At 43.2% G+C, this 15,652-nt stretch overlaps 5 protein-coding genes across 6 annotated transcripts; 2 read left to right on the top strand and 3 right to left on the bottom strand.

The window, feature by feature from the left end:
• Positions 1-20: 20 nt before the first annotated feature.
• Positions 21-2,127, bottom strand: LOC108621439 (putative cytochrome P450 12a4, mitochondrial). Its single transcript, XM_018018741.2, has 4 exons — positions 1,967-2,127; positions 1,403-1,905; positions 896-1,343; positions 21-840 (listed from the first exon to the last, which is right to left on the bottom strand). The coding sequence occupies exons 1-4, from the start codon at positions 2,048-2,050 to the stop codon at positions 241-243; spliced, it is 1,635 nt and encodes a 544-aa protein (XP_017874230.1). The 5' UTR covers positions 2,051-2,127; the 3' UTR covers positions 21-240.
• A 1,536-nt stretch (positions 2,128-3,663) lies between these two features.
• Spt3 (Transcription initiation protein Spt3) lies at positions 3,664-5,255 on the bottom strand. Its single transcript, XM_018018743.2, has one exon. It carries the CDS (start codon positions 5,007-5,009, stop codon positions 3,852-3,854), a length of 1,158 nt encoding a protein of 385 aa, XP_017874232.1. The 5' UTR covers positions 5,010-5,255; the 3' UTR covers positions 3,664-3,851.
• DCAF12 (DDB1 and CUL4 associated factor 12-like protein) lies at positions 5,241-7,509 on the top strand. The gene is made up of 4 exons (XM_018018742.2): positions 5,241-5,806; positions 5,865-6,419; positions 6,494-6,898; positions 6,963-7,509. Exons 1-4 carry the CDS (start codon positions 5,540-5,542, stop codon positions 7,113-7,115), a joined length of 1,380 nt encoding a protein of 459 aa, XP_017874231.1. The 5' UTR covers positions 5,241-5,539; the 3' UTR covers positions 7,116-7,509.
• Positions 7,510-7,572: 63 nt separating this feature from the next.
• On the bottom strand, positions 7,573-11,815 carry GCC185 (GRIP and coiled-coil domain containing 185 kDa). Of its 2 annotated transcripts, none has more exons than XM_089462206.1 (5): positions 11,587-11,815; positions 11,364-11,457; positions 8,212-11,303; positions 8,022-8,139; positions 7,573-7,960 (listed from the first exon to the last, which is right to left on the bottom strand). In XM_089462206.1, exons 1-5 carry the CDS (start codon positions 11,611-11,613, stop codon positions 7,878-7,880), a joined length of 3,414 nt encoding a protein of 1,137 aa, XP_089318332.1. In that variant the 5' UTR covers positions 11,614-11,815; the 3' UTR covers positions 7,573-7,877. The 2 variants fall into 2 exon arrangements, with proteins under 2 accessions (XP_089318332.1, XP_017874228.1); XM_018018739.2 differs by having other exon boundaries at positions 7,573-7,969; positions 11,587-11,813.
• Positions 11,816-12,028: 213 nt separating this feature from the next.
• KLHL18 (Kelch like family member 18) lies at positions 12,029-14,546 on the top strand. Its single transcript, XM_018018740.2, has 4 exons — positions 12,029-12,427; positions 12,528-13,375; positions 13,440-13,698; positions 13,755-14,546. The coding sequence occupies exons 1-4, from the start codon at positions 12,299-12,301 to the stop codon at positions 14,235-14,237; spliced, it is 1,719 nt and encodes a 572-aa protein (XP_017874229.1). The 5' UTR covers positions 12,029-12,298; the 3' UTR covers positions 14,238-14,546.
• The last annotated feature ends 1,106 nt before the right edge of the window (positions 14,547-15,652 follow it).

The raw sequence follows: 15,652 nt of genomic DNA, 5'->3' as shown, positions 1-15,652 counted from the left end.
AATACACATTATTTCATAAATAATTTCAAAAATAAATTTATTTCTCCTTTTCCTTGCTAAATTTAACTGTTTATACACCCACATTTCTTTGTATTGACAGTATGATATATTATTTCACTTTTATAAACTCATTGTATATGAAATCTTAGTCTAATCTAGAATCTGTACATACAACTTGTCCTGAAATTTTATTGCTTATACATGAACATAGACTTCGAATCGTCGCATCATAATCAAGTCTTAGTTTTTCAGGTCCGTAAACTTAAACTTGAGTGGTATATTTGGCTTGTTAATGAGCACTGAACGGAAAGCATTCTCCGTGGAATGGTTAAACTCGATCTTAAAGTTTCTCAACAGCCTGCATATGCCAAGCTCTATTTCCATGTCCACAATGCGTTTGCCTACGCACATGCGGGGACCAAACCCGAAGGGCAAAAACACGAAGGGATTTGTGATCTTTAGAGAGTTCGCGGGGCACTTGCCCTCCGCGCTCGTCTCACTGCGCATCCAGCGTTCGGGTAGATACTCCGAGGCGCGCGGGAAGTACTGATCGTTGTTCAAACAGTTCAGGGGAATCATGGAGACAAATGTGCCCGCTGGCACCCTATAGCCACTCAGAATACAGTCACGATTTGTAGTACGGATGTGGCCAATCACGAGGGGCATCAAACGCTGCGATTCCTTGAGGCAGGCGCGCAAATAGGGCACATTCTTCATGGACTCCTCTGTGAACTCTGAGTCCTTATTGGGCAGCACGCGCATCGCTTCCTCGCGCAGCTTCTCCTGCTTGTCCGGGTTGTTGGCAAGGCACAGCATCAGCGCGGAAAATGTACTCGAAGTCTATGGAATATTTATATTAAAGTGAATTAATTCAGATATCTGTAAATCTACCTACCGTATCAACGCCAGCCATGAGCATGTCCATGGCCATGACTATGGCCACCTTTTTGTCGATCTTTAGCAACTTCTCCAGCACGCTCTGTTCCTTTTCGGGACGCACTATGCCACGCTGGGCCTCTGCATTCAGTCGCTCCAGAGCCTCATTCACATAGGCCAAGGTCACTTTCTGTATGTTGTCGTAGGCATTCAGCAGCTTCTTGAACTGCGACGTATGGAAGTACCTCCAGACGGAGGGCTGAATCTCGTAAATGGCAGCCAACGTGAAGAATTCGTCCAAGCTCTTAAAGAGAAGCTTGGCGTTTTCATCATTGTGCGAGTCCTTGAGTAGGCCGAGCTGCTTGTCCAGTGCAACCACAGAGACCGATTCTAAGGTCCAGTAATTGATATACTCCAAGAAGTTGTCTGGCACCTCGAGCGTGTTGGGATCTCGAATGGCCTTAATGCTGGGGTAATCATACAAGTATAATTGTATTGAAGTGAGGGAATATAATAATCTGCTTACCGATCGACGAATTCGCAGTTGACCTGAGACATCTTCTTGTAGTAGAGCCTCACATTCTTCGGCTGCATGAGCACGGGATTCACAATACTGCGGAATTCGCCCCATACCTTGCCTTGGGTAGGAATAAGTCCTTCCACGCCGTCGAAGAAATCCCTGCGGAACTGCTCACGATGGTATCTCAACGTATCGCTGCCAGATCTATGGGGCCACACGCCTTCGTTCCGATAGACAGTCTCGAAGTCTTTTGGATTATAGGTAGTGAGCACGGGCTCGCTGCCAAAAATCGAGGGCATCCGGTAGATGTCGCCATAATCGTCGCGCATGGCCAACATCAGTTGGGACATGTCCAGATTTTTATATTTGCCTCCGGGAAATGCCATGTTGAAGGTCAACGCGATGGAATTGGCACAGGGTATCTCCTCGAAGGGACGTGCCTGCTGCCACTCGACGTCATCTCTAGAAACGCTTGACTCCTTGACCACGGCTGCTGTACTTTGACAACGCTAGTGAGGAAGTGCTGATAGGGAAAGCTATCTCAATCTATACAGGGTATCTGACACTCACCTGCTGCGTGCTAGCAAATACACCTACAGCTTCCACCAACTTTTGGGCCTGATTTATGGCCAGGTAATTGCGCACTTTTAACATTTTGCTTCTGGCCGCGTTCCTTAACTACTTGGCTCCGAAACTCAACTAACTGGTTGCATTTTGATCTCTTAATGAAAACAGCTCGAAAGCTATTTTCTATTAAGTGGGGTCTATACAACAAAACAAATAAAAAGCTTCGCGAGCTTTCAAACAGCGTATATAACAAGTAAGAAAGCTCTAGTCGAGACTGCTCGACTACGAGATCCCCTGAACCCTTGGAGCAATAGATATTTCAATAATTTTTCGCGTCTTTCAGCTTACACAAGAAACACGCACACACACACACGCACGTACGCACAGACAGGCATACATACACACACACGCATACAGACACAAACGCATACACACACACATACACATACACACACACATACATACACAAACACATACACACACATACACAAACACATACACATACAAGCACCCACGCATAAACACGCATGGGCTGCAGTGTGCGCTTACTATGAGAACTTAATTGTTTAATAACTTTTTTTATGGACGTACGATCTTCATGAAACTTTCAGATTATGATTATAACATGGATATGCATGTAATTGCCAAAGCACAAGTCTCTAGTATTTGAAATACGCTTTTTACAAAAGTGAGGGTGAGGGGGTGAATTTAAGGGTGGGGGGTAAATTTTAACAAAAACCGAAATTGTATAAATTGCATGTAAACATACATTAAAAATTTGGAGACTCTAGCAATAAAGGTGTAGAAGATATAATTCTATAACTGGTTTTCGATAAGGTTTTTTATCGATAAAAAAAGATCGGGATGAGTTATCGAATTTTAATGATAAACTTGATATGCGCGCTGTAATTACGGACATTTTAAAAAAAAATTGAAGTCTCTAGCTCTTATATCTTCGGAAATCGACGCGTTCATACATACGGACAGACGGACAGACGGACAGACGGACAGACGGACAGACGGACAGACAGACGGACAGGGCCAAATCAACTCAGCTCGTCACCCTGATCAAGAATATATATACTTTGTGGGGTCTGCCACGCCTCCTTCTCCCTGTTACATACATTTCAACAAAACCATTATACCCTGATTTCCCATTGAAAATGGGTTCAGGGTATAAAAAGTAAAGACACCAATTGAATTTGGGCCGACGAGCTTTATGGCTGTTCTCTTCCAAATTTCAAACTTGCTTTTGTTTACAAAATCATTTTATGAATATGATCAATGTACCCGACTAGAATATAATAATCTAGCTTGAGATGTTTATGGCATAACTTTTATCGCCTGTTGAATAATTTAAATTTAGAAACCGAAAACATGTTTAAAGGCATAGTTTTAAATAAATACATATATCTATATATATATTTATTTATTTTAATTTGTTTATTAAAATATATTAATGCGTAAACAACTGAAAAGCTTTACTTACTGATAAAAATAATTATCAACAAAAGAATATTATTGGCAGTTTTAACGAAAGCCAAACAAACAAAAATTAATAACAAATATTTTCTTCATACATATGTATTAAGCTTAATTTTAATTAATTTAATTTGTTCATTAATAAGTAATTTTAATTTGTTCAACATTTATATCAATAAGCCAGAAAACAAATTAAACAAACTTTATAATAATGCTCATTTTGAATAATACAATTGTTAAAATTTGTTAATAAAATTTAATCGTTTTACTTATTTATCTTTAACATATTTTAATTAACAATAAGCTGCAAACTAAGTTAAATTTCTTAAGGTAATGTAGTTGCAGAATTCAGTTATTAAATGCTTTTACAAACTTTTTCCTTAGCATATCTATCTAGTTCCTCTATTTAAATCGCCAGAAAGCTACGTCTGAAATCAATGTCACAGGAATTGCGATAGCGTCCAATTTTGCGATTGCTCATTTGCCGAAACCGGCGCATCGCTTCGTGTATTTCCTGCACGCTTATGGGCTTGACCACCTCCATGCCCCGGCCCTGTGTTACCTCTGGACAGACATGCATCATAGACGGACTTCCGCCGGCAGAGGTGACGCGGCTGTAGGGCTCCGTCGTGCGGTTATCTGAGTTCAAGCGGGTCAGGATCGAGTAGTCCACAATAGCCGCAATGGTCTCGTGGGCCAGATAGGCCAAGATGTTCATCGTTGGCGTCGGTATGCGCAGATCGGCGGGTAAATCCAGAAATCTTCTGAACTTATTCTTGATTTTCTCGCCATGACGACAGTAGAACGAAGTTTTTCGCGCTTCATTAAATTCTAGATACTGCTGACCCGTAAGTATTTGGGAAATGCGATCGGCACGAAACAAACGACGCATGCGGTCCTCGTCATGCAGCTCTTGTACCTCAATGGCCAGCTCTTCGTCCTCGTCTGGCTGCTCCAGATCGTCCATAAAGTCCTGCGGCCTGCCAGTACGTATGCTCAGGAAACGCTTTAATATACGCATGTCCTTTAAGTGCTTTCTCATCCGCGCTATCTTCACGGGATGGTTTCGCATCAGGAACTCGAAGTCAGCTTGCGACGGACAGGGATTCTGTTTGCGGCGCATAGCCACCAAAGAGGCTTCATTGAAGATTCCACGTAGCTGCTGCTGCAGTATCTGCTCTACCAGCTTCACGCTGGCAGTTCGTGGCTGATCGCTGTCTCCAAAGCTTCGCATTATGTCCGCAATTTCCGTGAGGAGCGAGACGGGTGCATCATCCGCAATCTGGGCGGCTGCCATATTTACAGTTTGGGTTTGATTTTGATTTTGGTTAGCAGTCGGAGTTGTTACTGTCTGCAGCTGCTGAGCTTGCGGCACGTTGCCGCTTTGCACCAATATCACCTGGCGATGTACGTGCACAGGTTTGTTGTCCTCGAGATTCTGCAACTGAGGTGTGCCGGGTGCAGATGTTGTCGATGCCATAATAGGTGAGGCGACGCCAATCGCTTCACTGGCCGCAATGGACACTGAATTTTGGCGCATAATGCGCTTCGTTTGATAATTCATTATGTTGCCGAAACAATGAATCTAGTTTGTAAGAAATCCTTTTGCGACACAATATTGTGTATAAACATAGTGTAAGAAAAATGAACTACACGAACAATATAAAAATAACCAGTTCAATACCAGGGCTGGCATAGTGAACCAAAGTAAGTGATCGAAGTGAATTTTACGGCAGTAAAATTTTCTTGGCAAGTATTTATTTGCTTTTGAATTTTGTATATTTAAAAAAATTTATTTTATGTATATACCTAATCTGAATGTGCAAGTTTACTGTCGTAGAAATTCATTAACACCATTAATTTGTGACACCAACAAATCATAAAAAAATGACGTGTCATCCACCATGATGAAGTATTTTATAATGAACTACCCAGTGGATTCAGCTATCATTTCATAAAACATAAGTTATCGCCCCAAGCACTTATCATTAATCGATTGTCGCGCACCACCATTTTTGTTTGGACAATGGAGAATAATCACTGAAAATTATTTAAAGAAATAATAGTTATAAAATCAAATTGACCGCCGCAAAAATGTTCAATGGCATGGTGAAGACCATACGTGATAGCATTGTGGGCACATACCCATCCTGTCATGTGAATTCGCGACTGGAAGAGCGTCGTGCTAAGCAGAGAGCGATGAGACAGGAACGAAGGCGGAAGCCAGACAAACCAGACGATTTCGTGACCTATGAGGACTCTGGCAGCGACGAGGAGACGCCACAACAGCAGGACGAGGTCCTCAATACTTCCTACAATTTGTGCGACTATCTGCGAAGCAGAGAGAATGCATTGCGCGATGTGAGACTACCCAAATTTTTTAGCTGCCAGTGACTAATGCAGCTCTTTATTTTTATAGCGTCGCAGCGTCAATGCCGAGTATACCAGTCGCTATGTTCTCACACACGACATGTTGCGCGAGACGCAAATTAGTTTAGGTTACATTAACAAGGTATTCTGCTCCAAATGGCTGAGCAACCGTCAGGTGGTGTTCGGCACCAAGTGCAATAAGCTGCTCGTCTACGATGTCAACATGCGCCGAGTTGACGCTATTCCAACACTTTCCAATAGTCGTGCCAATCATCCAGAGATCCAAGGAGGCCTGCATGCAATAGAGCTGTCGCCCAGTAGATCATTTTTAGCCACAGGTGCACGCAACTCTTCCGACATTGCTGTATATCGCTTGCCAACTCTGGATCCGGTTTGTGTGGGAGAGAACGGGCATCGGGACTTGATAATGGGCATGTGCTGGTTGGATGATCAGTTTCTCGTCTCGGGCTCCAAAGACTCCCGCATGGCCCTCTGGCGCATCAACGAAGATCATATGGACTTTCCAGACGGTGGTGAGGAATCTTGCCCCACGTTTGCCACCATACATCCACTGAGTGTTAAGGAAGTGCGCACCGCGCAGCGAGTGAGACAAATATATATATACATGTAAATATATATAGGGGAATTTTATCTCTTGACATTTATTCGAATTTTCAGATACGCTCGCTGTGCTTCAATAAGGAGTTCAAAGAGATCGCAGCTCTTTCTTTAAATGGGTACATACACATCTTCAATGCAGAGACCTTCAAGCAAACACTTTCGCGCAAGCTCCCCAACTGCCAGGACAATGTGAGCATTGCTTATCATAGCGATGGACTCTACGCAGTCGGCTGTCGCTCCTATACCATATTGCTGGACGCACGAACGCTGCAGACGATCAAGAAGATTACATCCCGATATAGCGGCTGTGGCATACGAGCCACATCCTTTGAAGGCAATTTGTTAACGGTGGGCACCGGCCTGGGAATGTTGCTATTTTACGATATTCGGGCTGGCAAGTATTTGGAGAGTAGCGTAAACGCTTCGCGAACCGTGGCGCTCAAATGCAGTAAAGGAATTGTGGTAAGTATTAGTAAGTAGTTTACATAAAGAACTCAAATTGCATTTCCTTGCATTACTCTTTCAGTATCCGGAAGATGAGATGGATGGGTTTCAGCAGGTCAAATACGTGCCGGCCATTTATACGCACTGCTATGATAGCACACGGATGCGACTATTTGCGGCGGGTGGTCCCCTTCCTGCCACACTAGTGGGAAACTATGCGGGGGTATGGCAATAGCTCCACAGTACTGTCTCTAAACTGATTAGTACGAGTATTTAGGCAATAGTATATTTTGTTTTTAGCCTTGTCGCCGTCGCGGCAGCGATGTGCGAAATGTGATTTTTGATTTCTCTGCTGATTTTAACTTTTTAAAGTTTAGTTATATCAATTGTATAATCATTGTGTTCGATTCATACAATTTATAAGTGTAAAAGTATGCAAAAACGTCGCATAGGTTTAGCCAATTACAGCTCGTATTTATAAAGTCTATAGATTATACATACAATATTCATAATTGATTTATAAGTTTATACATACACACGAATCGCAAGCATTGATTTTATAGTCTGATCTTAATGGTAATAGAATTTGAAATTAAACTATCTACAAATGCAGTTTGCATAACAAAATATACTTACAATTGTTATAATTATTCATCCTCATTTTTGGCATTCAGCATTCGCGCTCACGAAAGTAAACAGAAAAATCACATTTAATTTATAGGTTTTTAAAATACATATGTATGTATATTGCTTATAGAGAACTGTATAGGGCGCTCTATGGCATATGTATATTTATATATTTATAAAGGACAGGACTATATCTGAAGTTCAACGGAATCGATTAGAATGTACATAAATACAATTTTGGTGACAATAATCATATACAAGATTTACACAACGTAGTACACACATACAGATTAACTAGCCAATAACAGCTGCTCCGACTCCCTTAATAAGTAAGTATAATACCAATAAAACCAAATTACCAAAACGACGGCTAATTGTTATTGTTAGTACTGGCCGAATTGCCGCCTCCACTCCACGCACTCAAGAATCCCGTCCAGCTGCGATTGCTACCATCTGTGGAAACTAAGAGAAACTAGAATAAGTAAGCATTCCGGTGATTCACAAATCCCATTACCTTTCTGTCCCTTGGCAACGCAGTTAAGCATCTCCACCTCGCTGCGACTCAAACGGAGAATCGTGTTAAGCACGGGCACCAAGCGTTGTCGCTCATCCGAGTTGGACAACGTGATAAACTGAATGAGAGCAAGTGTGGTTCAAATTGTATATAGCAGATTGGATATATATGAATATAAATAGCAGCTTACCTTTAGGAATACGTTTTTCAGATATTCTGAATTGTGCATGTGCTGTTCCCGCTCTTCGGATCGTTCCTGACGACGAAGTTCCTCTTTCAGCATATCATTCATTTGCGTCAGTTTGGCCAGATCCTGCTCATTCTCAGCCAGTAACGTGGTCAGATGACGGACGCGGCTTTCCTGTATGCTTAAACGCTCTTTGGTGGCGGCAAGTGCCGCTTGCGTTTCACTACCCCCACCTAACTCCAAATCATCGTCCTGCGTGCTGACGCTGCGTCCAAAGTTAGAAATTGTCGTGACCTGATCGCTATTTATGGCATTGAGGGATGTATTCAACAGCTCATCCAGGGGCATAAAGTCGTGCGAGCGACGTGAGGCAGTAGAAATTTTGCGCTGTGCTGCCAGCTGTGCAAGTGTTTCTCCGCTGGTGTCGTGATCCAACAGGAAATCAATTTTGCTCTGCTCTGGGCTGGTGGACTCGAGGCTCGCTATTGCCGGCACAGGCGCTGGTGCGGCTGTCGGATTGGTGGTTATTGCTTTTTCGAGCTGTTCGACCTGTTGCTGCAGCTGCGCAACACGCATCTGATGCACATCATCCATCTGCTCGATCTGCAGGCGATGTTGCACCAGTTGCTGCTGCTGCAGTTGCAGCTGTCGTTGATTCTCCTGCGTAAGGGCCTCATTTTGAGATTTCAGTTCATCGATCACGGCCAGAAGCTCTCGACTGCGCTCTAGCAGATGTGTGTTGTCGCGCTGCAGATCTTCCAGCTGAGATTCGAGCTGACTGATTCGCAGCGTACTCGCATCCCTGCTTTCGCGCAGTTTCTCTTCATTCGCTCGCATTGCGGCCAATTCTGCCTCGAGGTATTGTTCTTTATCTGAGTCCCGGTTCTGCTGTTTCCTCAGCACCGCCTGTGCCTTAAGCTTGTACTCCGAGTACTCCGTGCGAAGCTGCTCATTGGCCCGTTCAGCTTGGTGCAAGGCTGCCTCCAGTTGAGTAAGCGCATCTTGTTGCGCTTCCATCTGTTGAACACTGTTGTTCAGCAGCTCCTGGGAATGTTTGAGCTTGCTCTCGTATTGCTGGGTGCTCTCAGCTAGCTGCAGTCGGATTTCATCCACCTGCAACTTTTGCTGCTCCAGACTCTGCTCAAGCTCCTTTTTGCCAAACAATGCCTCCTGCCTGCCGTGTACAGCGTCCTTCAGTTGTGCCTGCATTCTATCGATTTCCTGCTTCAGTTGCTTGCAATGTGCTGCCTCTCCATCTTGCGCCTGTTCCAATATGCTAATCTCCTGGCGAAGCTGCGTAATAGTGTTCTCCTTACTGACAAGCGTTTCTCTGAGCGCTTCCAATTCTGTGCTCTTGGCCAACAGTTTTGCACTCACTTCAGAGAGCGATTTCTCGGCGGCCTCAATTTCCAGGTTCAACACATTCGAACTCTTTGACTTGTCCTTGGATTTGAGTTTCTGGTTCTCAGCGCGTGCTGCATTCAAGTCCTGCTGCAGCTGCACCTGAGCCGATTTAATGGCCTCCACTTCAGCCTCCAGTTTGGCTGCTCCAGCTTGCTCCATGTTTTGGATTTGTTGCGTTTGCTCTTGCAGCTTCTTTTTTAACTTCATGGCCAGCGAACGCAGCTTATTGTATTTATCCTCGTAGCCATCGTCGAGTTCGCGCAAGCGATTCAATTCCTCGGCTCGTGAGATTGTAGACGTGGATAGTACATCGCTCTGGGCATCCCCATTCATATGCTCATGCTGCTCCATTTCGTCAATTCTGCTCTGCAGTTGCTCCAGCTGCTTTGATTTTTCAGTTAGATTTTCTGTTAGAGTTTGCAGCTCCTTGCGACACTTGTCATGTTGCTCCTGCATGCGTGAGATGACATCTCCTCGCGCCTTTAGCGCCTCGTTCAGCTCTCGCATCTCGGCCAGCAACTCAGTATGTTCGTTTTCCTTCATCTGGTATCGCGTCTGCAAGTCTTCATTCTGCTGTCGCAGCTCCACATAGTTTGTTTCCAGTTCCGCATTCTCCCGCTCATGTTGCTGCTTCATTGCATTCATTGCGCAGTCCTGTTGGCTGCGCTCCTCTTGCAATACTTGAGACAGGCGTTGCATTTGATTTAGTTTTTCAGTGAAGTATACTGAATTAAACGTGCTGACAGGTTGCACTGATTGCTGCGAGATCTGCTGTCCCTTGATGATGCTCGTCAGCTGTTCCACGCGACTCAACTTGGAGAGCACACGATCAATGTCTAGTGTATTCTGTGGAAGCTGATTTTGTTGCTGCTTGTGTTGCTTCTGCGGTTGCTGTTGCTCCTTTATTATCTTGGATAAACGCTCCATTTCATAAACTTTCTGCAGCAACCGTTTATTATTGCCCGAAACCTGGTTGATTGGTTGAGCCGCTTGCAATCGTTCCTTTAGCTGTGTATTCTCCTGCTGCAGGGCGTTCATTTTGGCACACAGGAGCTGCGATGCCTTAACAATCTCTTGTTGCCACTTGGATACTGATGCAGCATATTCGTGCTGTGTTTCGAGCAGAACGCACTTACATTCCTTCAGGTTCTTTAACTTGCGGTGCACGTCAATAAACCTATCTTTAAGTGAATTGAACTTCTTACGCTGCTCCGAGTTTATTTGCTTGACCGAATCGTACTTTTGTTTCAGTTCCTCAAGTTCAGTGGCCCGCTGATTTGCCTCCTCTGTTGCACTTTCGATCTGTTGTCTTAGATTGACATTTTGCGCCTCAGCCTCCTTCATTTTAACAATATCCAGTTCGAGCAGCTCAAGATTCTTGCGCTGTTCGGCGCCCAGTGCATTAACTTGTTGCATGGCCTGCTCCATGCGCTCGATGTCCGCTAACAGACCATCATTTTCATCGCTCAAACGCCCCAGCTGACGTTTCAGGCTTTCATTTTCGATTTCATATTGTTGTAATCGGTCGGCATCTTCTTTGGTCTTGCGCTGTAGGGAGCTCAGTTGCTCAGTTAAAATGAGGTTCTTGTCGGTGAAATCCTGCAGCATCTCTTGCATTGCTGGGAGACTGCTCTGCTTCGCAGCTGCCTTGGCTAATGCGTCCTTCAGCTGCCGATTTTCTTCAACGAGCTCTACTCATGAGATAAGCAAATAATTAATAACATGTACAACGTGTACCATGAGTTATTTACCATCTTTGGCTTGCTTTGCTTTCTTGGCAATTCCAAGTAGTCCCTTGTATTTGCCGATGAGTTCATCTTTACTTAGAGCTTCGATTGGATTCTTCTGCAAACATACAAAAATACATTCATGACCGCACATACATACATAAGTATTAATGTATGTAGTTGAAACGTCATTGTTTTGCTTTCGTTGCTCATTCGTTGTAGATTAGAATTTGGGACATGTACATACCTGGGTCTCCCTACTTGATGTCTCCATATTCAATGTTGCCTTTCTGCTGTCTTAAAGTCTAACAAACAGACTTTCATGTGTTGTCTTTATCTGTTTTCTACCGTCTTAAATAATTGTACCAAATAAAACTTAAACAACTTGTCAGATGTGCAAATAAACGATTAGCGATAAACTCTTTACCTATCGCAATTAGCGATTGCTAAGATGAGCTGTTTTTTCAAACGATCATCGCTAAGTATTTGTGATATTTTAAAGTAGACACATCATCATCTATTCCAACTATATGCTAAGGTCTTATTCATATTTATAAGATAGACATAATTAAATATTAAATATATGATTTCAGTTTTAAAAATACCCATCACTAATCGGTGAAACATGAAATCAGCTGACTGCACAGCAGTCAAAAATTGTAAGCTTTATGGATTGAATATAGAGTCATTAACATGATATTTTGATGCTTTTATTTCCTAATGGAAATACTTTTAAATTAATACTTAAAAAAAAAAAAACAGTTTATTTATTTATTATCACAGCTACACTTCTTTGATGATATACTAAGAAATCAACGATACATCGGAGGGCTCACAGTGACCATCGTTATTCTGCCCATCCCTAACGATTTGTTATTTTGGTATTTTTAGAAGTATTTTGTCGCAAGTGGACTAGAGTTTGGTTGTTGCTGCTGGCAGATGAGCCTGGGACCATAAATATGGATCTGAGCGATAATCAACTGGAGGATCAATCCGTCATATACAAGCACGAGCAGCTGTTTAGCGAGAGTTTTCCGCTGTTCAAGGAGATACGAAGACTGGGAAAGCTGTGTGATGTCACACTGAAGGTCGGTTGCCAATCCCCCTATCTTTGCATTATCACAATCTAGTGCCAGTTTCTAAAATTAAACACATTTGTACATATGCATGTGCAATCTTTGCGTGCAGGTTGAAGATCAGACATTCTCGGCCCATCGAGTCGTTCTAGCTGCCACAGTACCATATTTTTATGCAATGTTCACGAACAACATGGCGGAGAGTCGTATCCGGGAAATTACCATGAAGGAGATTGAGCCCAGCGCTCTGGAAAGTCTGATCAATTATGTGTACAGTGGCCAGGTTCGAATCGATAACCAAAATGTTCAAAGCCTCATGGTTGGCGCTTCGTTTCTGCAACTGTCCAATGTGCGCGATGCCTGTGCTTCTTTTCTCATCTCCCGCTTCCATCCTCATAATGTGCTGGGCATTCGCACCTTTGGTGACTCGATGATCTGCCGGCAGTTGACTGATGCTGCAGATAAGTACATTGATCAAAACTTTGCAAAGGTTTCCCAATCCGAGGAGTTCCTGGCACTTGACTGCGAACAGCTATTGGAGCTGATGCGACGGGATGAATTAAATGTGCTCAATGAGGAGGTGATATTTGAAGCTTGCATGCGTTGGGTTAAGTTCGCCGAAGAGAAACGCTCTGAGCTCTTTCCGCAAGTACTGGCGGCAGTGCGCCTGCCTCTATTGTCACCTCAATTTCTGGCGGACCGTGTGGCACGGGAGGAACTCATCCGCTCATCACACCAATGCCGTGACTTGCTAGACGAGGCAAAAGACTTTCATTTGATGCCCGAGCGCCGAGGCTTGCTTCAGAGCTTTCGTACTCGCCAACGGTGCGGTGAGTTCTTTACGGGCCAAATTTACGCCGTAGGTGGATTAGCCAGCACCGGTGAATCCGTCAGCACTGTGGAAATCTACGATCCCATTAAAAAGAAATGGAAAATGGGTGAACAAATGTCCATGATGCGGTAAGTTAGAAGTTGTATAGATCCATTGCACATATTCTTTGATATATTTGATTGCATTCGACAGCTCCAGAGTGGGTGTGGCTGTCCTAGACGGCAAGTTGTACGCATTCGGTGGCTTCAATGGCACCGAACGGCTATCGACAGTGGAAGTCTATGATCCTCGAAAAAACAAATGGTCTCAGGGCTGTGCAATGTTGTGCAAGCGCAGCGCCGTAGGTGTCGCCGCTTTGGATGATTGCATTTACGTTTGTGGTGGATACGATGGGGTTACGTCGCTCAACACTGTCGAAGTTTACTACCCCAAAAGTAATACGTGGAAAACGGTGTGTGGCATTGTACCAATGTATGTAAATAATACTCATGTGTGATATGCTTTCAGGTGGCCCAAATGATGAAATATCGTTCAGCGGGTGGAGTAACGCAATTGAATGGTTATATCTATGCGTTGGGAGGCCACGATGGATTGTCAATTTTTGATTCTGTAGAGCGTTATGATCAGAACGAGGATGTCTGGATCAAGATGGCACCGATGCTCAATCGACGATGTCGCTTGGGAGTGGCCACACTCAATGGAAAAATATATGTCTGTGGCGGGTACTGTGGTAACTCATTTCTGCGTTCCGTGGAGTGCTATGATCCCCTGACAGACACTTGGAAACTGGTGACGCCCATGAACTGTAAAAGATCTCGCGTAGCGTTGGCTGCCAACATGGGCAAACTGTGGGCCATTGGTGGCTATGACGGTGAAACGAATCTTTCCACCGTTGAAGTCTACGACCCGGAGACCGACAAATGGACCTTCATGCCCCCAATGTGCGCACACAGCGGTGGTGTTGGTGCTGGAGTAATCCGCATTGATTAGCTTGCCTAGCCAAAAATTCTTACATAGTTATTTGATTAGTTAATTTATGCAATTATATACTATTATAGTCTATTATATATCAGTGTGCAAGTAAGCTTTAGTGGTGCTTCAGCCACCGCTTTACTTTTAAAATTGTTTAATGCGTCTTTCAGGATAGCTAAGTGAATTACATTCCAGTTGTATATGTTTGTTAGTGTGTAAATTATTCCTAGCCCACAATACTCATTAAATTGTAAACATTGAACATCTCGGCGATACAATTCAATATATATCGAGCCCTTTGCGTCATTGCTTTTGAGTGTAATCCAATTTTCGTTGTTGTTGCTGTAACAATTTGAAATGCAGATAAATCTTATTTATCGCATATCTCGCCAACCAATTGCCGTGTTCCATATGTGCGACAAATTCAGTTTGTTTGCACAACAATATACGGACAGCAAATACCGGAACGCGCAAAAAATTGCATTTTTTCGTTGTAAGAGGGTAGCTTCATAAGTTACACAGATAGACATGCAGTGTAAAAACTCCAGCTGAAACTTAAATATTTGGATTCATGCATTGAGTTGAAAATATTTGATTTTAAGCAAGAAGTTTTATATTAGAAAACCTTCAACTGCAAACGCTCTTCAGACGCTGGTGAAACTCTAAAGGCCACCCTCTATTACTTAGTGCATGTCCTTTTGGAATGCTCTCACTGGTTTCTTTTATAATGCATTTTTAAATTGAATTTGCACCACCTGCTGCTGCAGTGCTGCAGTTGCGGATCTCTCGCCTACGATGGACAACAGGTGGCGCCACATATGCATTGCGCGGCCCGTTGGGCTTATCTCGGGCCGTGAGTGCCATTTGCGAGTCCATAATGTAATTAACAGAATAAATTCCATTTATAGATAAATAACACGCCACAAAATAGCACAAAACTGTTGCCGCGCTTTATCAATTTTATTTGGCCATGGTAGGGTTTTGAATTCGCAGAATACAATGCTTCATAACTAGAGCTTTGATCATGCTAACGTTATCAGCATTTCCGATATGTATGTATGTATGTGTAGATATACTGGCAAAGGGGCGCTGGTGTTTTTGCGGCTGATTTATTTGATTTCAATAATCAAATCACCAATTGCTTGTCTATCAATAAAGCCATTGCGCAATTTTATTCTAATTAAATGCTAATTATGTTTGTCATAGCCAGCGCAAATATTTGAAAGGGTGCGAAATAGAACAAAGCACTTAAATTTGTGATGAGTCAATTTTAGCTGAAATTTTGTTAATTGAAATTGTGACTAACAGAACTACAATATAATATGTATACAACGGTCTACAGGAAGTGATTGGCAATCTAAATGCAAATCGCAGCACTGCAACATCGACTTTTATGACCCCAAAAACTCGCTGACTGCGTAGAAATCCGAGAT

The sequence above is a fragment of the Drosophila arizonae genome, chromosome 2 (genome assembly GCF_054131065.1).
Source record: "Drosophila arizonae isolate 15081-1271.41 chromosome 2, UAZ_ARI_1.0, whole genome shotgun sequence".
Classification (NCBI taxonomy): Eukaryota; Metazoa; Arthropoda; class Insecta; order Diptera; family Drosophilidae; genus Drosophila; species Drosophila arizonae.
This window is presented reverse-complemented; position numbering and strand designations above follow the sequence as displayed.

Coding starts and splice junctions, on each gene's coding strand:
- Spt3 (XM_018018743.2), bottom strand. CDS start 5,009: ATGAATTATCAAACGAAGCGCATTATGCGCCAAAATTCAGTGTCCATT.
- GCC185 (XM_018018739.2), bottom strand. CDS start 11,613: ATGGAGACATCAAGTAGGGAGACCCAG. Junction 8,140..8,211: donor TGAAAAACGTATTCCTAAAG/GTAAGCTGCTAT, acceptor GCTCTCATTCAG/TTTATCACGTTGTCCAACTC. Junction 7,970..8,021: donor CGTTGCCAAGGGACAGAAAG/GTAATGGGATTT, acceptor AGTTTCTCTTAG/TTTCCACAGATGGTAGCAAT.
- KLHL18 (XM_018018740.2), top strand. CDS start 12,299: ATGGATCTGAGCGATAATCAACTGGAGGATCAATCCGTCATATACAAG. Junction 13,376..13,439: donor GAACAAATGTCCATGATGCG/GTAAGTTAGAAG, acceptor TGCATTCGACAG/CTCCAGAGTGGGTGTGGCTG. Junction 13,699..13,754: donor AAAGTAATACGTGGAAAACG/GTGTGTGGCATT, acceptor ATATGCTTTCAG/GTGGCCCAAATGATGAAATA.
- DCAF12 (XM_018018742.2), top strand. CDS start 5,540: ATGTTCAATGGCATGGTGAAGACCATACGTGATAGCATTGTGGGCACA. Junction 5,807..5,864: donor GAGAGAATGCATTGCGCGAT/GTGAGACTACCC, acceptor TTATTTTTATAG/CGTCGCAGCGTCAATGCCGA. Junction 6,420..6,493: donor AAGTGCGCACCGCGCAGCGA/GTGAGACAAATA, acceptor TCGAATTTTCAG/ATACGCTCGCTGTGCTTCAA.
- LOC108621439 (XM_018018741.2), bottom strand. CDS start 2,050: ATGTTAAAAGTGCGCAATTACCTGGCCATAAATCAGGCCCAAAAGTTG. Junction 1,906..1,966: donor TATTTGCTAGCACGCAGCAG/GTGAGTGTCAGA, acceptor CTTCCTCACTAG/CGTTGTCAAAGTACAGCAGC. Junction 841..895: donor TCATGGCTGGCGTTGATACG/GTAGGTAGATTT, acceptor AATATTCCATAG/ACTTCGAGTACATTTTCCGC.